The following is a 23,214-nucleotide window of genomic DNA, read 5'->3' on the forward strand; positions in this document are numbered from 1 at the left end:
CATAGGGCGCCACCGGATTATAAGGCGCACTACGGTCTAGTCGGGTCTATTTTCATACAAAAGAGCGCCGGATTATAGGGCGCATTAAAGGAGTCACATTATTATGATTTTTGTTCTAAATGTAAAAGACTTCCTTGTGGTCTACATCAGTGTTTTTCAACCACTGTGCCGCGGCTAGTGTGCCGTGGGAGATTATGCCATTTCACCCAATTAGGTTAAAAATGTGCCGCTGTTGAGTGTCTATGCCAGTGGTTCTTAACCTGGGTTCGATCCAACCCTAGGGGTCCGGTGAGTCGGCCTCAGGGGTTCGGTGGAGCCTCCGCCGCGGAGGTCAAGCCACACCCGACTCATCGTGTACATAAAAAACGTCTCCCTATCTGCATATTACGGATACGGCAACAGCAGAAGTCAAACTGATTTGCAGGTGTGTAATTTGTTGTGAGTTCATGCACTGTGTTGGTTTTGTTCTTTGAACAAGGTGATGTTCATGCACGCTTCATTTTGTGCACCAGTAAAAAAAACATATAACTTTGTCTTGAATGTGAAAAAAAAAATCATTTTATTTGTCACTAAAGAAGGGTTCGGTGAATGCGCATATGAAACTGGTGGGGTTCGGTACCTCCAACAAGGTTAAGAACCACTGGTCTATGCTGTCTGGAGCTGGGCAGAGTAATCGAGGAAAGAGACAATTGCGGAAAGGCACACGATCTAACACGTTTATTGTAAAATAACATTATTGTTAAACTCTGAAAAGGAGTGGTGATGTCGGTGATTAGTGGTCCATGGAACCCCGACAGTGAGAGTCCGTCACACCTTGTAATACCCTTCCATATCAGTAGGTGGCAGCAGGTAGCCAATTGCTTTGTAGATGTCGGGAACATGGTTTGTCGTGATCACATATGCGGGAGGAAGCGTGTAGGTAAAAAGGTATCTACTGCGGCACTCACCTTTTACATAAACAAAAGGTGAGTGCCCCTAAGAAAAGGCATTGAAGCATAGGGAAGGCTATGCAAAACTAAACTAAAACTGAACTGGCTGCAAAGTAAACCAAAACAGAATGCTGGACGACAGCAAAGACTTACTGTGGAGCAAAGACGGCGTCCACAAAGTACATCCGTACATGACATGACAATCAACAATGTCCCCACAAAGAAGGATAGCGTCCGCACAACTTAAATGGTCTTGATTGCGGGAAAAAAGCAGGTGTGGGGAATAGCACTCATAAGGAAGGCATGAAGCTGTTACAGGGAAACACCAACAAAACAGGAAGGCCCACCAAATAACAGCGCAACAAGAACTATTTAAATGTGGGAGATTATGTCATTACACCTAATTGGGTTAAAAATGTGCCGTTGTTGAGTGTCGGTGCTGTACTCTTTCATATCAGTAGGTGGCAGCCAGTAGCTAATTGCTTTGTAGATGTCGGGAACAGCAGGAGGCAGTGTGCAGGTAAAAAGGTATCTAACACTTAAACCAAAAATAAATAAATAGTGAGTGCCCCTAAGAAAAGGCATTGATGCTTAGGGAAGGCTATGCAGAACGAAACTAAAACTGAACTGGCTGCAAAGTAAACAAAAACAGAATGCTGGACGACAGCAAAGACTTACAGCGTGTGGAGCAGACGGCGTCCACAAAGTACATCCGTACATGACATGACAATCAACAATGTCCCCACAAAGAAGGATAGTGTCACATGTTAAATGTTTAAATATTAACTGTCAGTTTACTGTACTGTGCCAACTGTACTACTATATGAGTACGTATTTTCTCTTGTTTCATTGAAAATAAAACAGCAAAGTCCATTTGGCCGTCATTTTTTTAAATTATGAGACACAATTGTGTCAAAGTCATGATTTTTTTGTTCATGCTTGAAATAAGAAATGATTACTTTAAAAAAGTAGTTTTATACTTGTGAGTGTTGATGACACAACAGTCGATATTCTAGTTTCAAGCATGTTTTACTCAATATAGGTCATAACATCTCAGCAACAAGCTGTAATATCTTACTGAGATCATTTAGGACCAAAACACTTAAAACAAGTAAAACACTCTAACATAAAATCTGCTTAGTGAGAAGAATTATCTTATCAGACAGAAAATAAGCAAATATCACCCTTATTTGACATATTTCATCTTACTTAGATTTCAGTTTTTGCAGTGTGCTACTGAAAGCCACTACTACCGACCACGCAGTCTGATAGTTTATATATCAATGATGAAATTTAACATTGCAACACATGCCAATACGGCCGGGTTAACTTATAAAGTGCAATTTTAAATTTCCCGGGGAACTTCCGGTTCAAAACGCCTTTGAGGATGACGTATGCGCGTGACGTCAATCGTTGAAACGGAAGTATTCGGACTCCATTGAATCCAATACAAAATAGCTCTGTTTTCATCTCATTCTGGATGTATTCTGGACATCTGTGTTGGTGAATCTGTTGCAATTTGTTCATTGCATTATGGAGAAAGAAGCTGAGCAAGCAAAGAAGAAAGTCGGTGCGAAGCGGAGTATTTTGCGAGGGAAGTCAGCAACACAACACAGTCGGCGTTTCATTGTTTACATTCCCGAAAGATACAGTTAAGATCGAAGAACTCGGACAACAGACACTCTTACCAGGAGGACTTTGACTTCGTTACAGACGCAGACGCGATACCGTGAGTACGCTTCCAAACATTTGATCGCTTACTATAACTAGCTCGAGCAAGTAGCTAGGAGCTAGGAGCTAGCTGTGTTTAATTTGTGGCGTATTAAATATAAGCCTGGTTGTGTTGTGGCTAATAGAGTATATATATGTCTTGTGTTTATTTACTGTTGTAGTCATTCCCAGCTGAATATCAGGTCCCACCCGCGCGCTTCCAAACATTTGATCGCTTGCCCGTACGTGTGTGTCACGTACGTAACTTTGGTTAAATATATAAGCTTTATGAACCTTGGGTTAGGTGAACGGTTCTTTGGGCTGAGTGAGTGTGTGTGTTGTGCAGGTGTTTGAATTGTATTGGCGGGTTATATATACGGGATCCCGTCCATATTACCCGCTCGAGCTATAACTAGCTCGAGCTAGTAGCTAGGAGCTAGCATAACAAACGCCTAGGTGTTTTTATGTGGGATTAATTTGTGGCATATTAAATATAAGCCTGGTTGTGTTGTGGCTAATAGAGTATATATATGTCTTGTGTTTATTTACTGTTGTAGTCATTCCCAGCTGAATATCAGGTCACCCCCGGCTCTCACAGCATCTTCCCTATCTGAATCGCTTCCACTGCCCACTAGTCCTTCACGTGCACTTTCCTCATCCACAAATCTTTCTTCATCCTCGCTCAAATTAATGGGGAAATTGTCGCTTTCTCGGTCCGAATCTCTCTCACTTCATGCGGCCATCATTGTAAACAATAGGGAACTTTGCGTATATGTTCAACTGACTACGTCACGCTACTTCCGGTAGGGGCAAGGCTTTTTTTTATCAGATACCAAAAGTTGCGATCTTTATCGTCGTTGTTCTATACCGGGGGTCGGCAACCCGCGGCTCTAGAGCCGCATGCGGCTCTTTAGCGCCGCCCTAGTGGCTTTCTGGAGATTTTTCAAAAATGTATGAAGAATGGAAAAAGATGAGGGGAAAAAATGGATTTTTTTGTTTTAGTATGGTTTCTGTAGGAGGACAAACATGACACAAACCTCCCTAATTGTTATAAATCACACTGTTTATATTAAATATGCTTCACTCATTCGAGTATTTGGCGAGCGCCGTTTTGTCCTACTTATTTTGGCGGTCCTTGAACTCACCGTATAGTTTGTTTACATGTATAAATTTCTCCGACTTTCTAGGACGTGTTTTATGCCACTTTTTCTGTCTCATTTTGTCCACCACACTTTTAACGTTGTGCGTGAGTGCACAAAGGTGAGTTTTGTTGATGTTATTGACTTGTGTGGAGTGCTAATCAGACATATTTAGTCACTGCATGACTGCAAGCTAATCGATGCTAACATGCTATTTAGGCTAGCGATATGTACATATTGCATCATTATGCCTCATTTGTAGCTATATTTGAGCTCATTTAGTTTCCTTTAAGTCCTCTTAAATCAATTTATATCTCATGACACATGTAATATGGCTTTTAATTTTTTGCGGCTCCAGACAGATTTTTTTTTGTATTTTTGGTCCAATATGGCTCTTTCAACATTTTGGGTTGCCGACCCCTGTTCTATACTAAATCCTTTCAGCAAAAATATGGCAATATCGCGAAATGATCAAGTATGACACATAGAATGGATCTGCTATCCCCGTTTAAATTAAAAAAATTCATTTCAGTAGGCCTTTAATTGACATCATAACTCCTCCTGTGTGGTTAAGACACTTTTTTTTTTACCGTGTCTTCCCTGGTCGCTGGTGTGAGTGACAGGAAGAAAAACTCTAGTTCGCTTGGCGAGATGTCTTTTGGACCTTTTAGGTTGCATAAATAGAATACTCTATGTATTATTCAGACTGTTTTCTTGTGGGAAAAAAACAAAAACTGTCTTGCATTTGAGTGAATTTGGGATAATACCTTTTTACAACTTAATATGTAACAACTCAAGTAGATGTAATAAGCCCCGGACAAGAACACTGAAAACAGTGCAATGCCTCAGAGGAGGATTAGATCATATAACCTATAACTGTATTAAACTATGCTTCCCACAGACTGCATTATGAATACATGAATAACACTTTAGGAACCCTGCATTGGGTTAAATCCTTTGACTCTGTGGACAAGTAATGCAGTCATCAATATTTTCTATATGATCTTTTTTCTGTGAATGTTTTGAAATCCTTTTGGTTGCTGTGCCATAACATGTGTTAGGGGAATATCACTACTTATTACCGTATTTTTCAGAGTATAAGTCGCACCGGCCGAAAATGCATAATAAAGAAGGAAAAAAACATACACTACCGTTCAAAAGTTTGGGGCCACATTGAAATGTCCTTATTTTTGAAGGAAAAGCACTGTACTTTTCAATGAAGATAACTTTAAACTAGTCTTAACTTGAAAGAAATACACTCTATACATTGCTAATGTGCTAAATGACTATTCTAGCTGCAAATGTCTGGTTTTTGGTGCAATATCTACATAGGTGTATAGAGGCCCATTTCCAGCAACTATCACTGCAGTGTTCTAATGGTACAATGTGTTTGCTCATTGGCTCAGAAGGCTAATTGATGATTAGAAAACCCTTGTGCAATCATGTTCACACATCTGAAAACAGTTTAGCTCGTTACAGAAGCTACAAAACTGACCTTCCTTTGAGCAGATTGAGTTTCTGGAGCATCACATTTGTGGGGTCAATTAAACGCTCAAAATGGCTAGAAAAAGAGAACTTTCATCTGAAACTCGACAGTCTGTTCTTGTTCTATAAATGAAGTCTATTCCACAAAATTGTTTGGGTGACCCCAAACTTTTGAACGGTAGTGTATATATACATACATATATACATATATATACACACATATACAGTATATACATACAGTGTTTCCCATAAACTGCCAAGATACCTGTGGCGGTGGGGGCGTGGCTATGGGCGTGGTCACCATGACATCATCGAGTAATTTGCATAATTTACTACAATGATTTGATTTTCTCGAAAAAGGCTCAAAAAATGTATACTTACTAATTAATAATAACAGTTTTGTTTTAAACGTCCATCAACATAATTACAACACTTTATGTACATATTTATATACAGATTTGAACAATAAGTTGTTCACTGAAATATATTTATTAATTGTGGTTCTTACAAAAAATATATCTTATAAAATATAAAAGCTAAAATGTCTCAAAGCTCTGCCCCTTTAATTAGTGCATACTAAATATTTGAACTTTAGCCTACTACTACAACCATATTATTTACCAGCAACATAAAGTTTTACGGTAACGTGTTAATAATTTCACACATAAGTCGCTCCCTGAGTATAAGTCGCACCCCCGGCCAAACTATGAAAAAAACTGCGACTTATAGTCCGAAAAAATATGGTAACTTTGTTCTGTTCAAGGACAAAACCCAAAGAACACACCATGTTTTTATCTTGTGTAAACACACACACATAGTATCTTAATTTGGTTTTGATGGTGAGGAGAGGTGCCAGGAACAAGACGAAGCGGCTGTTTCCGGTTCCGGTTCACCGTGCGTGACTGCTCGCCGTCTGTTCGCTGTTGCTAAAAAGCTAAGTAGCGCTCTATCTGTGTGCTTTTAATTGTTCTACAGCTTTCTTTTAAACATTTTTTAGTGGTACTATTTAACTTGCAAATCACCCGATCTCTGTCCCACCACCCTTTCCTCAGCTAGCTAGCTGCTAAGCTAGCGCGGAGAAAGGCAGCGCCGGTCAGTAAGAAGCTACTCCTACAGACCGCGACCACTTCCCTGAGGACAGCAGGAACTTCACTCGGTGACAGAAAACACTGTGAGTAATGGCTTCCTGCGCGTCTTGCACCATACTCACGGAGAGGTTGGCTCTGCTAGAGGGCCGTGTCCGCCAGTTAGAGCAGAGTAATGTCGTAACTTTAGATGTTGCGGACACATCTGCTAGCGTTAGCTGTAGCGAGCTAACTAGCCCAGCTTGTAGCAGTCCTAAGCGGCCTACAAGCTACGGTGTACCGGTTGAGACGCATAATAGATTTAGCTCTTTAGCTAGTCCTACACCCCAGTCTACCGGGCACCACACCTTAGTTATAGGGGACTCCATCACCCGAAACATAAAGCTTAGCAAACCAGCCACAATAAAGTGTATCCCCGGGGCCAGAGCACCTGACATTGAAGCTAATCTTAGGGAGCTAACTCGCAACAGGCCTAGTAAACACGTACGACAGGCTAATCGCACCACTAATTATGCGAATATAGTTGTACACGTTGGCTCCAATGACACTAGAATGAGACAGTCAGAGATTACAAAGAGAAACATAGCCAGGACTTGTGATCTCGCCAGAAAGATGTCCAGGCATCGAGTAATTGTCTCTGGCCCCCTGCCTGCGAGAGGCAATGATGAGAGATATAGCAGATTAGTCTCGCTTAACAAGTGGTTGGCTAGCTACTGTAGGACGCAGGGACTAACGTTTATTGATAACTGGCCCTCTTTCTGGGGCAAACCAGGCTTGCTGATGAGAGACGGCCTTCACCCTAACCAGGAAGGCGCCATCATCCTGTCTAGAAACATAGACTACTATTTAAGTCTCACTTGACTGACTACACTAGAGCAAGCCGGTCACAGGCAATTACAATGTCTGTTAGTCCGGGTGAGGAGTCAGTTAAGCTAGAACTAGCCAGCGCCAGGCTGGATAATCCATGTACGCATAGCAATTCTCTTAGAATAATACACAATTCACATAATGTTTTTTCTGTTGTGTCTGTGTCAGAGGTGGACATGCATTCTACTGAGGTGGCAAAGTATGATATGTCCAGTCTATTGCAGCACCAAGCAAACAATCGGAAAATTCCCGTCATATCAATTCCTAGATATGGTCGAAACTATTTAAAGTGCACTACGCATAATAAACGCAACATTGTTAATATTGCCACTACGGATAATCTTAACAAAAACTCGTCAAAACAGCCCAATACTTATAATATGGGCTTTTTAAACATAAGATCATTGTCTCCCAAGGCGTTATTGGTTAATGAGGTCATTAGAGACAACAATCTTAACGTCATTGGTCTTAGCGAAACCTGGCTCAAACCGGACGAATTTTTTGCGCTCAATGAGGCATCTCCTCCTAACTATACGAATGCGCATGTTGCCCGCCCTCTTAAAAGGGGAGGGGGTGTCGCACTAATATACAATGAAAATTTCAACCTTACCCCTAACCTAAATAATAAATATAAATCGTTTGAGGTGCTTACTATGAGGTCTGTCACACCGCTACCTCTCGACCTGGCTGTTATCTACCGCCCCCCTGGGCCCTATTCGGACTTTATCAGTGAATTCTCAGAGTTCGTTGCTGATCTAGTGACGCACGCCGACAATATAATCATAATGGGGGACTTTAATATCCATATGAATACCCCATCGGACCCTCAGTGCGTGGCGCTCCAAACCATAATTGATAGCTGTGGTCTTACACAAATAATACATGAACCCACGCATCGCAACGGTAATACAATAGATCTAGTGCTTGTCAGGGGTGTCACCACCTCCAAAGTTATGATACTTCCATATACTAAAGTAATGTCCGATCATTACCTTATAAAATTTGAAGTTTTGACTCTTTGTCAACAAGCTAATAATAATAATAACTGCTATAGCGGCCGCAACATTAATGCTGCCACAACGATGACTCTTGCTGACCTACTGCCTTCGGTAATAGCACCATTCCCAAATTATGTCGGCTCTATTGATAAACTCACTAACAACTTTGACGATGCCTTGCGCGAAATTATTGATAGTATAGCACCGCTAAAGCAAAAAAGGGCCCCTAAAAGGCGCACCCCATGGTTTACAGAAGAAATTAGAGCTCATAAATTATCATGTAGAAAACTGGAACGCAAATGGCGCGCGACTAAACTTGAGGTTTTCCATCAAGCATGGAGTGATAGTTTAATAACTTATAAACGCATGCTTACCTTAGCTAAAGCTAAATACTACTCAAATCTCATCCGCCTCAACAAAAACGATCCTAAATTTCTGTTTAGTACAGTAGCATCGCTAACCCAACAAGGGACTCCTCCCAGTAGCTCCACCCACTCGGCAGATGATTTTATGAATTTCTTTAATAAGAAAATTGAACTCATTAGAAAGGAGATTAAAGACAACGCATCCCAGCTACAACTGGGCTCTATTAACACAAATACGACTGTATATACGACGGACACTGCCCTCCAAAATAGTCTCTCTATTTTTGATGAAATAACATTAGAGGAATTATTACAGCGTGTAAGTGGGATAAAACAAACAACATGTTTACTTGACCCACTTCCTGGGAAACTTATCAAGGAACTGTTTGTATTATTAGGTCCATCAGTGTTAAATATTATAAACTTATCACTTTCCTCCGGCACTGTTCCCCTAGCATTCAAAAAAGCGGTTATTCATCCTCTGCTCAAAAGACCTAACCTCGATCCTGACCTCATGGTAAACTACCGACCGGTCTCCCACCTTCCGTTTATTTCCAAAATTCTCGAAAAAACTGTTGCACAGCAGCTAAATGAACACTTAGTGACTAACAATCTCTGTGAACCTTTTCAATCCGGTTTCAGGGCAAATCACTCTACGGAGACAGCCCTCGCAAAAATGACTAATGATCTATTGCTAACGATGGATTCTGATGCGTCATCTATGTTGCTGCTTCTTGATCTTAGCGCCGCTTTCGATACCGTCGATCATAATATTTTATTAGAGCGTATCAAAACACGTATTGGTATGTCAGACTTAGCCTTGTCTTGGTTTAACTCTTATCTTACTGACAGGATGCAGTGCGTCTCCCATAACAATGTGACCTCGGACTATGTCAAGGTAACGTGCGGAGTTCCCCAGGGTTCGGTTCTTGGCCCTGCACTCTTTAGTATTTACATGCTGCCGCTGGGTGACATCATACGCAAGTACGGTGTTAGCTTTCACTGTTATGCTGATGACACTCAACTCTACATGCCCCTAAAGCTGACCAACACGCCGGACTGTAGTCAGCTGGAGGCGTGTCTTAATGAAATTAAACAATGGATGTCCGCTAACTTTTTGCAACTCAACGCTAAGAAAACGGAAATGCTGATTATCGGTCCTGCTAGACACCAACATCTATTTAATAATACCACCTTAACATTTGACAACCAAACAATTAAACAAGGAGACTCGGTAAAGAATCTGGGTATTATCTTCGACCCAACTCTCTCGTTTGAGTCACACATTAAGAGTGTTACTAAAACGGCCTTCTTTCATCTCCGTAATATCGCTAAAATTCGTTCCATCTTGTCCACTAGCGACGCTGAGATCATTATTCATGCGTTCGTTACGTCTCGTCTCGATTACTGTAACGTATTATTTTCGGGCCTCCCTATGTCTAGCATTAAAAGATTACAGTTGGTACAAAATGCGGCTGCAAGGCTTTTGACAAAAACAAGAAAGTTTGATCATATTACGCCTATACTGGCTCACTTGCACTGGCTTCCTGTGCACTTAAGATGCGACTTTAAGGTTTTACTACTTACGTATAAAATATTACACGGTTTAGCTCCAGCCTATCTCGCCGATTGTATTGTACCATATGTCCCGACAAGAAATCTGCGTTCAAAGAACTCCGGCTTATTAGTGATTCCCAGAGCCAAAAAAAAGTCTGCGGGCTATAGAGCGTTTTCTATTCGGGCTCCAGTACTCTGGAATGCCCTCCCGGTAACAGTTAGAGATGCTACCTCAGTAGAAGCATTTAAGTCCCATCTTAAAACTCATTTGTATAATCTAGCCTTTAAATAGACCCCCCCTTTTTTAGACCAGTTGATCTGCCGTTTCTTTTCTTCTCTCCTCTTCTCCCCTGTCCCTTGCGAGGGGGAGTTGCATAGGTCCGGTGGCCATGGATGAAGTGCTGGCTGTCCAGAGCCGGGACCCCGGGTGGACCACTAGCCTGTGCATCGGTTGGGGACATCTCTGCGCTGCTGACCCGTCTCCGCTCGGGATGGTTTCCTGTTGGCCCCGCTGTGGACTGGACTCCCGCTGATGTGTTGGATCCACTGTGGACTGGACTTTCACAATGTTATGTCAGACCCACTCGACATCCGTTGCTTTCGGTCTCCCCTAGAGGGGGGGGGTTACCCACATATGCGGTCCTCTCCAAGGTTTCTCATAGTCATTCGCCGACGTCCCACTGGGGTGAGTTTTTCCTTGCCCGTATGTGGGCTCTGTACCGAGGATGTCGTTGTGGCTTGTACAGCCCTTTGAGACACTTGTGATTTAGGGCTATATAAATAAACATTGATTGATTGATTGATTGAAGCAAGAGTTTCACATTTCTACATAAGAAACAATGTAAGCATGAATAATGGATTACAGCCTCGACCAAATTTAATCTAAAATGTAAAAGTTTTTGCACTTTGAACTAAGGGTGTAATGGTACGTGTATTTGTATTGAACCGTTTCGGTACGGGGGTTTCGGAGGTGTACCGAACGAGTTTCCACACGGACATATTAAGTAGCGTACCGCACGTTCTGTAAACAATGCACATTGAGACACAACACACGGCATGCTAGCAGCGACCGGGCTACAACAACATGTAAAAACCAGAGCTGGAAGACCCTCCTGCCTCGTTAAGATCTCCCGTTTTGGGAACATCTCTACTTTGTGGTGCGATACAACAATGGAGGACAAAAGGTAGACAAAACGAAAGCAGTTTGCCGACATTGTTCAGCAGTGGTAGGGTATGCTTCTGCCAACACGTCAAACATGCTAACCCATTTGAAGCTGCACCACCCCCAAGTGAACATCGCTTCAACGAAGAGAAAGACGAGCGTGGTGCAAATACTGCATTCAAGCAGCCTCTCCTCGGTGAGTCAGGCAGGGCTAAAGCAATAACAAATGTTTTTATAGCAGCAGATTTAAGACCACATTGCATTAAAAACTAGATTCTGACCCACTTCTATGGTGGAAGAACAATGAGCCCATATATCCTCTTACTGCCAAGTTAGCCAGGCACTACCTCGCCATACCTCCGGTAGCAGGTCTGCTCTTTCTGCAGACAACATGGATAAACTGATTTTTCGGGCAAAAAACATGAAACCTGAGTGAAAGTCACCAGGGTTAAAGGCTGGGGGAGAAAAAGAAAAGTTAATCTGAGGCTGAGTTGACTTGAAACTGTTTAATGTTGCACTTTTTGTATGTAGGAGAAAAGTTGTGTCATTTTATTTAATCTGAACAACTTGAAGCAGTTTAATGTTGCACTTTATATGTAGAAAGGTTTTGTGAAGAAACCAATTCTGAGCCTTATCTTATTTAGTTTTTATTTGATATATGTCGACTGCATTAACCCTGGCAATGGACCCTGTGGGTATATGTATGTTATTGTTATGCTTAGCATTCATGACTGCCTGCTGTTGCACTGATCAGCCTGGTGGTGGCTCACATCCATCACACACATAGCTATTTTAAAGCAATGTTAAAGGGATAAAGCCATTGTTTACAAATTTTGGTAAATAAATAACCAGAAAATGTATATTTTGTTGTTTTCTTACTGTACCGAAAATGAACCGAACCGTGACCTCTAAACCGAGGTACGTACCGAACCGAAATGTTTGTGTACCGCTACACCCTTACTTTGAACACAATATAAAGCGCTATACAGTACGGTAAATTACACAAACATAATAAGGAAGTTATGGATCAACTTTTTGTTTAGTAAAGTCAAAACAACAAGAACTAGCTGAACTGAACTGTCCTCATTTTCAGCCGCCTTGCAGACACGCACACACACACTGTCACTAGCCCTGTTGTGCACTCACAGCTTGCTACAATGGTTAGAAATAAAAAATGAAATCCATGTTATGAATTTTTTTGGGAATGGGCATGTCGACATGGCTGTGGATTCTTCCTGAGCTATCAAGCGCTTGTCCGTTGCTTACTTTGAACTCATTTCGACCAAGCAAAACTAGAAAAATGCTGTAAAAAAAAGCTAAAACAACACTTAAGAAGTGCACAAAGTAGCAATTAGCACAGTAGCAAACGACACTGCTCCTCTGACCAAATGAGCACTGGAGATCAATCAGCCAACCCACAATGGATGTGCTGTCGGGCACAAAATGGCTGCGCTGCGAGGCACACAATGGGCGGATGAAAGGTTTGTACACTGAGACAAGGTTTGTACACCAAAGCATTTTTTCCCCCCCATTCAATCTGTGGTTTGTGAGTCGAAAAAATTCATACAAATCGAGCTTGCACTGTAGTGGGAGGCAAAGCCGTGTTATGATGGTGCATTTGGAATGATCCGGACGCAAGATAATGCATATTGCAAGAAGTTTTTTTCATATATGAACTAACACATACCATTTACGCCAGCAGACACCAAAAGTAATCAATTTAATTTGTTTTAATCAGGCCCTAGTAGGTTCTAGTATCGGTACTTAGTTGTACCAACGGAATTTGGTCGATACCTAAGAAAGTACCAAATTCGGGACCCATTCCTACTGTGACTGAATTAACATCTTGGAAGCCTAATGTATCTTTTTAAATTTGTGTAAATAAGGATTTTGTTCACATTCTTCTTGTTTCCCCTTCCACCTTTGAACCAATTTACTTTCAACATGCCTTATCTAATTTTCCGGACTATAAGACGCTACTTTTTCCGCAAAATTTGAACCCTGCGGCTTATACAAAGGTGCGGCTAATCTATGTAAGTTTCTTTGTTAGCGACTAAATCATGGAATGGATTAAGCAAATAAATCAAATAATGCGCTAAAATGAACCACGTTAGGAAACTGTTCAAACTCAAAATGTTTACAAGGCAGAAAAATCCTGATAAACATTTTGAACCTTATTTAAAAAAGGAGAATCTTACTCATCTCATAAAGGTGAATAAAGACGTTTCTGTTTTGTCCGATCAGCCGTTTTACTGCCGTGTTACAGGCGTTTACAAACTCTTTCTATGTAAATATCTCATTCCACAACATACATTATATTGCCAAAAGTATTTGGCCACCCGTCCAAATGATGAGAATCAGGTGTCCTAATCACTTGGCCTGGTGTATAAAACCAAGCACTTAGGCATGGAGACTATTTCTACAAACATTTGTGAAAGAATGGGCCGCTCTCAGTGATTTCCTGCGTGGAACTGCCATAGGATGCCACCTGTGCAACAAATCCAGTCGGGAAATATTCCAGAACCAACTATATTATAGGAAAAGTGAAGAGTATGGGAACAACAGCAACTCAGCCACCAAGTGGTAGGCCAGGTAAACTGACAGAGAGGGGTAAGCGGCTGCTAAAGCGCATAGTGCAAAGACTTTCTGCACAGTCAGTTGCTACAGAGCTCCAAACTTCATGTGACCCTTCCAATTAGCCCACGTACAGTACGCAGAGAGCTTCATGGAATGGGTTTTCATGGCCGAGCATCTGCATCTAAGCCATACATCACCAAGTCCAATGCAAAGCGTGGGATGCAGTGGTGTAAAGCACGTCGCCACTGGACTCTAGAGCAGTGGAGACTCCTTCTCTGGACTGATGAGTCACGCTTTTCCATCTGGCAATCTGATGGACCAGTCTGGGTTTGGAGGTTGCCAGGAGAACACTACATTTCGGACTGCATTGTGCCGAGTGTGAAATTTGGTGGAGGAGGAATTATGGTGTGGGGTTGTTTTTCAGGAGTTGGGCTTGGCCCTTTAGTTCCAGTGAACAGGATACCAAAACATTTTGGGACAATTCCATGCTCCCAACCTTGTGGGAACAATTTGGAGCGGGCCCCTTCCTCTTCCAACATGACTGTGCACCAGTGCACAAAGAAAGGTCCATAAAGACATGGATGACAGAGTCTGGTGTGGATGAACTTGCCTGACCTGCACCTGATAGAACACCTTTGGGATGAATTCGAACGGAAACTTTGAGCCAGGCCTTCTCGATCAACATCAGAGTGCGGAAGAATGGTGGAAAATTCCTATAAACACACTCCGCAACCTTGTGGACAGCCTTCCCAGAACAGTTGAAGCTGTAATAGCTACAAAAGGTGGACCCACATCATATTGAACCCTATGGGTTAGGAATGGGATGGCACTTCAAGTTCATATGTGAGTCAAGGCAGGTTAATATATAAAAATCAACTCGGATCACAACACCATACATCTAATACCCACGTATAAATCTGTGTTTAAATCAATTAAACCCGAGCATAAGACAATTAATGTGTGGTCAGACGATGCTATTGAGACACTGAGGGGGTGTTTCATGTGCACAGACTGGTCCCTGTTCCATGCACTAGGACTAGATGAGGCTACAGTAACCATAACGGACTACATTGAGTTTTGTGTTGGCAATGTGGTACCCAAGAAAAACATTGTAGTCCATCCCAATAACAAACCCTATGTAACAAAAGAAATAAAAGACTGCATAAATAGGAAAAAGCAGGCCTTTAGAAGTAAAGATAGAGCAGGGGCCGTACTTATCAAGCGTCTTAGAGTGCCATTTTACACTTAAGTCCTGAGAATTTGCGAAATTTAGTCCTACTCTCAAACTTAAGAATAAAAGCTTTTTATCAACGTTCTTAAGTCTAAGAATCACTCCTACTCTCCACGATATTTAAGAGACCTTCAGAGGTGTCTCAAGTGGAACGATGTCCTGGATTTGTTTGATGACGAGCAGCTGATCAAACGGTATCGTTTAGACAGAGCGGGTATTATTTTTGTCACAGATTTAATACTTTTCGATTCCTTGTTGATTTCTGCATGTGTCTGCAGTGGGCTAGTATATATAGAGCCACCCACACCGGTTTCAAATTAGTTGCCTAATTAATGAATTGGAAAGAAAATGTTATGACAGTAGCGTATGTGTGTGGCCGTGAGGTGAGTGACGTCAGTGAGTGTGTGGGCGAGAGAAGAGAGGGAGCGGTAGCGTGAGTGCCGGCGGGGACTAGTTTGTTTTGTATTATTTTGTAGTTTATTGTCAAAATATACACTCCCATTGTCCACTTAAATATTTCCAAGATATTTCTTTATTCTTAGACAACGGATTGCCTTCCGTGATTGGTTATTTCTATTGACACAGAAATGACGTCACCTAAAATTTCGTTTACGGCACATAGTAATGTCGTAATTCAGCTCTGAGTGTGACACTTAAGATTCAGTCCTACACTTCGCTGAAAGTGTGAGTAAGACGCTTGATAACTAACTTTTAAGTGCAGCTTTCAGCGAAGAATTTATTTACTCTTAAGTCAACTCTTAGCAGACTTCTTAGGAGTCATTCTAAGAAGCTTGATAAGTACGGCCCCAGGACTGTCAGTTGTCCAAAAAGAACTCAAACAACTTCTCACTAATGCAAGAGAACAACATAGGCAAACAATGGAACATCATCTCCAAATGTCAAATACAAAAAAAACTTTGGGACACAATGAAATCAGTCACTAATATGAACCCTGCAAAGAAACAAATCATCACCCTGGATGAGCAGCAAAAATCAAATGAGCTAAATGACTTTTATTTGAGATTCGGCCGTCAAAACTTCTCTCAGGAGTGTGACAGTGTTTCGCAGTCCTTGCCAGACACTGATGACACCTGCTGCCTGGAAGTCCACCCGACCAGCATCCGCCGTCTCTTCAGTAGAGTACGTACGGGCAAGGCCGCAGGCCCTGACGGCCTCTCAGCTTTTTGCTCAAAAGCTGTGCAGAGGAACTAACTACAGCATGGTGTCCGATATTCCAACAGTCACTTAAAGGCCTACTGAAAGCCACTACTACCGACCACGCAGTCTGATAGTTTATATATCAATGATGAAATCTTAACATTATAACACATGCCAATACGGCCGGGTTAACTTATAAAGTGACATTTTAAATTTGCCGCTAAACTTCGGGTTCGAAACGCCTCTGAGGATGACGTATGCGCGTGACGTAGCCCAGCGAACACGGGTATGCCTTCCACATTGAAGCCAATACGAAAAAGCTCTGTTTTCATTTCATAATTCCACAGTATTCTGGACATCTGTGTTCGTGAATCTGTTGCAATCATGTTCATTGCATTATGGAGAAGGAAGCTGAGCAAGCAAAGAAGAAAGTTGTCGGTGCGAAATGGACGTATTTTTCGAACGTAGTCAGCAACAACAGTACACAGCCGGCGCTTCTTTGTTTACATTCCCGAAAGATGCAGTCAAGATGGAAGAACTCGGATAACAGAGACTCTAACCAGGAGGACTTTTGACTTCGATACACAGACGCCTGTAGAGAACTGGGACAACACAGACTCTTACCAGGATTACTTTGATTTGGATGACAAAGACGCAGACGTGCTACTGTGAGTATGCAGCTTTGGCTTCTAAACATTTGATCGCTTGACCGTATGTGCGCAACTTTTTTTTGCGTATGTACGTAACTTTTTTAAAATATATAAGCTTTATGAACCTTGGGTTAGGTGAACGGTCTTTTGGGCTGAGTGATTGTGTGTGTTGATCAGGTGTTTGAATTGTATTGGCGTGTTCTATGGAGCTAGGAGCTAGCAGAGGAGCTAGGAGCTAGCATAACAAACACGCAGGTGTTTTTATGCAGGATTAATTTGTGGCATATTAAATATAAGCCTGGTTGTGTTGTGGCTAATAGAGTATATATATGTCTTGTGTTTATTTACTGTTGTAGTCATTCCCAGCTGAATATCAGGTCACCCCCGGCTCTCACAGCATCTTCCCTATCTGAATAGCTTCAACTCCCCACTAGTCCTTCACTTGCACTTTACTCATCCACAAATCTTTCATCCTCGCTCAAATTAATGGGGAAATTGTCGCTTTCTCGGTCCGAATCTCTCTCACTTCATGCGGCCATCATTGTAAACAATAGGGAACTTTGCGTATATGTTCAACTGACTACGTCACGCTACTTCCGGTAGGGGCAAGCCTTTTTTTTATCAGATACCAAAAGTTGCAATCTTTATCGTCGTTGTTCTATACTAAATCCTTTCAGCAAAAATATGGCAATATCGCGAAATGATCAAGTATGACACATAGAATAGATCTGCTATCCCCGTTTAAATAAAAAAAATTCATTTCAGTAGGCCTTTAACACTCACACTGTTCCAGCTCTGTGGAAGAAGTCAATTAGAACTCCAGCGCCTAAAAAGCCCGGTGTCACAGTAAACAACCACTTTCGTCCCGTAGCTCTCACTTCCATTGTTACGAAATGTTTTGAAAAATGTGTTGTGTCACTGCTCATGAAGGATGTCAAGCCTAATTTAGATGTGTACCAGTTTGCGTACAAGCAGGAATGCAGTACTGATGATGCAATACTTTGCACCTTGCACTTTATCTCCAAGCACCTTGAGAACACAAAAGCTTATGCTAGAATTGTATTTGTTGATTTCAGCTCAGCTTTTTAATACAGTGCAAATTCACATACTCTTGGAGACGCTCAAAGACATGGGTGTAAACTCCACCTTGATCAAATGGTTCCACTCTTTTTGAACAAACAGAACACAGCAAGTGAAGGTCAACAGAACACTGTCAGACACCAAACACTGCAACACAGGCGTCCCACAGGGTTGTGTTGTATCACCAACACTGTTTACACTGTACACCAGAGCCGGCCCAAGGCATAAGCGTACTAAGCGCTTGCTTAGGGCCCCGCGGCCACCAGAGGGCCCCCAAAAGCAATTAACAAAAAATTCTTATTAGGGTCCGCCCTGTACCCTGTACAAAGGACTCGGGTCCGCCCTGTACCCTGTACAAAGGACTCGGGTCCGCCCTGTACCCTGTACAAAGGACTCCCCCTGGGAGTCCTTTGTACTGGTTACAAAGGAACCTATTGTTATTGTAAGGTTTTTTTTCTTTTTTTTTTTCTTTCTTCCGCACCGTTGCGCACTACTTTGCCCCCCTTAACATGCTTCAAAACTCACCAAATTTTTTACACACATACAAACCCGGGTACAGCACACTTTAGTAAAAAAAACCAAACCCCAAAAATCAAAATTGCGCAATAGCGCCCCCTAGGAAAAAAAACAAACAAACTGCCTGTAACTCCCACTAGGAAGGTCGTAGAGACATGAAACAAAAACCTCTATGTAGGTCTCGCTTAGACCTACAACTCATGATGACACATCCTCGGGCAAAAACCAACAGGAAGTTGGCAATTTCACATTTTTGACAAAAATGTACTAAAAACACTCCTTTTTACGTCTTTGACCTCTAATTTGACACCCTTAAAATACTTCAAAACTCACCAAACTTCTCACACACATCGGGACTGGTGGAAATTGCGATCTAAAAAAAAAAAACCGAACCCCAAAACTCAAAATTGTGCTCTACATAATTTTTGAAAAAAACAGAAAAAACGTAGGTAGGAACGTCTTAGAGACATGAAACAAATACCTCTATGTAGGTCTCGCCTAGACCTACATTTCATAGATTGACATCCTTCAGCAAAAATCAACAGGAAGTTTGCTATTCCTCCTTCAAAACTAAATTTTTGTTACAACCGGTCACCAAACATCAAACGTTATCTCCTCTGAGCGCGACTGTCGTTTCGGCTTCAAACTGCTACAGAAGAGAGATTGAACCCTTCTGATTAAAAGTTGACGACGGCGTTTTGGTACGTGCTACGGTTTTGATTTTACGAGCCTTCAAAGACCCGCAGCACTGATGCTGCTCCGGTGCCAAAAATGACAACGTAAAATGCAATTACTCCTTCTTTGTCCTCAAAATTCTACACACAATACCCTATAATGACAATGTGAACTCAGACGCAACTTCCTCTAACTCCCAGTACGAATATCGTAGAGACACGAAACAAAAACCTCTATGTAGGTCTCACTCAGGACTACCACTGGACAAAAGTATTGGGACTCCTAGGACTAGCACCTGCCAAAATGCAGACCCGTCCAACGCTGCTTGCAGCTTTAATTTTTTATTTGTTGCATGTATGAGTCTGAGTCAGACTCGTACATGACAGTGATTAGTATTAATAACAAAGTCGGCCATCAGATTTCTTACAGCGATGTCATAAATGACTTTGCCTCCAGAAAAGCCAGGAAGCACAGATTTTAAGGAGTGGGTGGAGTGGTGCGGGTGGTGAAGAACAGAGGAACAAAACTGTGATCTAATGGTCAAATGTGTGGATTAAGGACCTTAATTTAAGGTAGTTTATTTGGATTTTTTCCCCAAAAATGTTTTGCACATCGTTATGTACATTTACATAGTTTTAATATGTAGTAACCTTATATTTGTTTATAAACCGTTATGTTACCTTGTTTGTGGTAACTCTGTTCATTAATATTATTTAAGTATTTGCTTGATATTTAATTTAATTATGTTGTTTTTTGTACAATTGAATTTGTTCCTTTTTATATATATTTAAGTGATTTTATTGTTGCACTTTATTGTTTTTCTTGGCACTACGAATTATTTTTGTTACCAAAAATAATAAAGTGAATCAGAATCAGCTTTATTGTCCAGTTATGTTGAACACACATGGAATTTAACTTCAGTAGACTGCGCTCTCTTTGTACAAAGTAAACATTAAATATGAACAATTAACTAAAAATATAAACTAGTAATTAAAGACTAATATGTACAAGACTGATGAGACAAGATGACACTTTTACTGTAAATACAAAGCTTTATCACTTGGACTGTTCAACCCCAGGACACTTTTGTAGCTGAATGTTTTCTACATTTTAAGTTTAGGAACCATATGTGGCACTCTGGACATCATTCGTTCATTCATTGGTATTATTTATGTTCTTAACTGGGCCACCCCCATATCTTTATAAATGACATATGTCATTTGTAAAGACATGCCAGGCTGACAATAGGATCATGTAAACAACACTGCCAGAGCCGCAATGAGTTTATAGTAGGTGTGTGAATGATCAACAATCAATATTATTGGCAGAAATAGAGGGCCCCAAAATCAAATTTTGCTTAGGGCCCCATGGAGGCTTGGGCCGGCACTGCTGTACACCAATGATTGTAGGACTGTGCACCCTAACAATTATATGGTGAAATTTGCGGACGATACTGTGCTCCTAAGCCTTCTACACAAGGATACGGACCCCTCTGTGTACCAAGACGAGATAGACCTATTTATTAGGTGGTGTGATACCAACCATCTTATTCTAAATGTGACCAAGACTCAGGAAATGGTTTTGGATCCGAGGAAAGTGACTGACCATGAGCCAGTGGTCATCAAAAATCAGGAAATCACCCAGGTATCCTCATATAAATATTTAGGGGTCCATATTGATAATCTTCTCTGCTGGAAGACACATATTGACAAACTGTGCAATAGACTGCAACAGAGGCTATATTTTTTGCGAAGATTAAGATTGTACGGCGTAAGCAGCCACATCATGATGATTTTCTACCGTGCCATTGTAGAGAGCATCATTAGATACGGGATCACCTCATGGTTTGGCAACCTAACCGTTAAAGGCCTACTGAAATGAATTTTTTATATTTAAACGGGGATAGCAGATCTATTCTATGTGTCATACTTGATCATTTCGCGATATTGCCATATTTTTGCTGAAAGGATTTAGTAGAGAACGACGACGATAAAGATTGCAACTTTTGGTATCTGATAAAAAAAAGGCTTGCCCCTACCGGAAGTAGCGTGACGTAGTCAGTTGAACATATACGCAAAGTTCCCTATTGTTTACAATGATGGCCGCATGAAGTGAGAGAGATTCGGACCGAGAAAGCGACAATTTCCCCATTAATTTGAGCGAGGATGAAAGATTTGTGGATGAGTAAAGTGCAAGTGAAGGACTAGTGGGGAGTTGAAGCTATTCAGATAGGGAAGATGCTGTGAGAGCCGGGGGTGACCTGATATTCAGCTGGGAATGACTACAACAGTAAATAAACACAAGACATATATATACTCTATTAGCCACAACACAACCAGGCTTATATTTAATATGACACAAATTAATCCTGCATAAAAACACCTACGTCTTTGTTATGCTAACTCCTAGCTCCTATGCTAGCTCCTAGCTCCATAGAACACGCCAATACAATTCAAACACCTGATCAACACACACAATCACTCAGCCCAAAAGACCGTTCACCTACCCCAAGGTTCATAAAGCTTATATAATTTAAAAAAGTTACGTACATACGCAAAAAAAAAGTTGCGCACATACGGTCAAGCGATCAAATGTTTAGAAGCCAAAGCTACATACTCACGGTAGCACGTCTGCGTCTTTGTCATCCAAATCAAAGTAATCCTGGTAAGAGTCTGTGTTGTCCCAGTTCTCTACAGGCGTCTGTGTATCGAAGTCAAAAGTCCTCCTGGTTAGAGTCTCTGTTATCCGAGTTCTTCCATCTTGACTGCATCTTTCGGGAATGTAAACAAAGACGCGCCGGCTGTGTACTGTTGTTGCTGACTTCGTTCGAAAAATACGTCCGTTTCGCACCGACAACTTTCTTCTTTGCTTGCTCAGCTTCTTTCTCCATAATGCAATGAACATGATTGCAACAGATTCACGAACACAGATGTCCAGAATACTGTGGAATTATGAAATGAAAACAGAGCTTTTTCGTATTGGCTTCAATGTGGAAGGCATACCCGTGTTCGCCGGGCTACGTCACGCGCATACGTCATCCTCAGAGGCGTTTCGAACCGGAAGTTTAGCGGCAAATTTAAAATGTCACTTTATAAGTTAACCCGGCCGTATTGGCATGTGTTATAATGTTAAGATTTCATCATTGATATATAAACTATCAGACTGCGTGGTCGCTAGTAGTGGCTTTCAGTAGGCCTTTAAATGTTAGTTGTCTGGTTGTGGTTGTGTCTGTGCTTGTGTTTTTGTGTATGTTAAGAAAGCAATGATGCACTGTGCCCAAGACACATTTCAATAAAGTTGAACCTTGAACCTTGAAAACATATTTTTTTATTCTAAAATTTAGTGGGTGCAGCTTATAGTCCGAAAAATACGGTAACTACTACTTCATTGATAGGAAACAGGCAACGCTTCAGTCAATTGCAACATCATGTGGTGCCCACACACCTGCCATGGTAACAAGAGTGTGAAGATCCTCAGATTACTTGACAGTTTCATTAAAAGCGATCACGGCGACACTGAAGTTCCAATCTCCCAGATCAAGCGAGTCGCACTTCGTTCCGAAAAAAGAACAAACAACCCGCCCCGGAATGAGATGTGGGGCCGCTCTCAAGTGCAACCGGGGATCGCTGGATTGACAAGAGCGGTAAGTGGCAGGCTGAGGAGACCAAGGAGACCGCACGGCCCTCGGCCTTTGTGGACACACGATGGAGGCTGAGATAACCCGGAGTTGGAGACACCTGCGATTGCTCCAAGACTGCAAGGGAAGCTCAGCTTCCCCTGAAATGTCAAAACATACGTGGTTAAATATATAGTGGTGTGTACATGTTACTGCGCTACAAATGGGTTATACTTGTATACTGCTTTTCTACCTTCAAGGTAGGGCTGGGCGATATATCGCGAGTTTGTTTCTGTGCGATATAGAAAATGACTATATGGTGATATTGGAGTATACGTTCTCACGCAGTTGCTTTTAGCTGCAGGCATTACACTACAGGCTCTTCTCACTCTTCCTTGCCTCTCCTTCTCACAG

General features: G+C 41.6%; 2 protein-coding genes across 9 annotated transcripts in view; one reads left to right on the forward strand and one right to left on the reverse strand.

The window, feature by feature from the left end:
- cadm1b (cell adhesion molecule 1b) overlaps window positions 1-23,214 on the reverse strand; it is a 621,285-nt gene that overhangs the window by 272,639 nt on the left and 325,432 nt on the right. The window lies entirely within an intron of this gene.
- On the forward strand, window positions 6,175-7,452 carry LOC133659275 (uncharacterized). Its single transcript, XM_062062015.1, has 2 exons — window positions 6,175-6,201; window positions 6,316-7,452. Exon 2 carries the CDS (start codon window positions 6,442-6,444, stop codon window positions 7,207-7,209), a length of 768 nt encoding a protein of 255 aa, XP_061917999.1. The 5' UTR covers window positions 6,175-6,201; window positions 6,316-6,441; the 3' UTR covers window positions 7,210-7,452.

This window comes from Entelurus aequoreus, linkage group LG10 (assembly GCF_033978785.1).
Source record: "Entelurus aequoreus isolate RoL-2023_Sb linkage group LG10, RoL_Eaeq_v1.1, whole genome shotgun sequence".
Taxonomy (NCBI): domain Eukaryota; kingdom Metazoa; phylum Chordata; class Actinopteri; order Syngnathiformes; family Syngnathidae; genus Entelurus; species Entelurus aequoreus.

Coding starts and splice junctions, on each gene's coding strand:
- LOC133659275 (XM_062062015.1), top strand. CDS start 6,442: ATGGCTTCCTGCGCGTCTTGCACCATACTCACGGAGAGGTTGGCTCTG.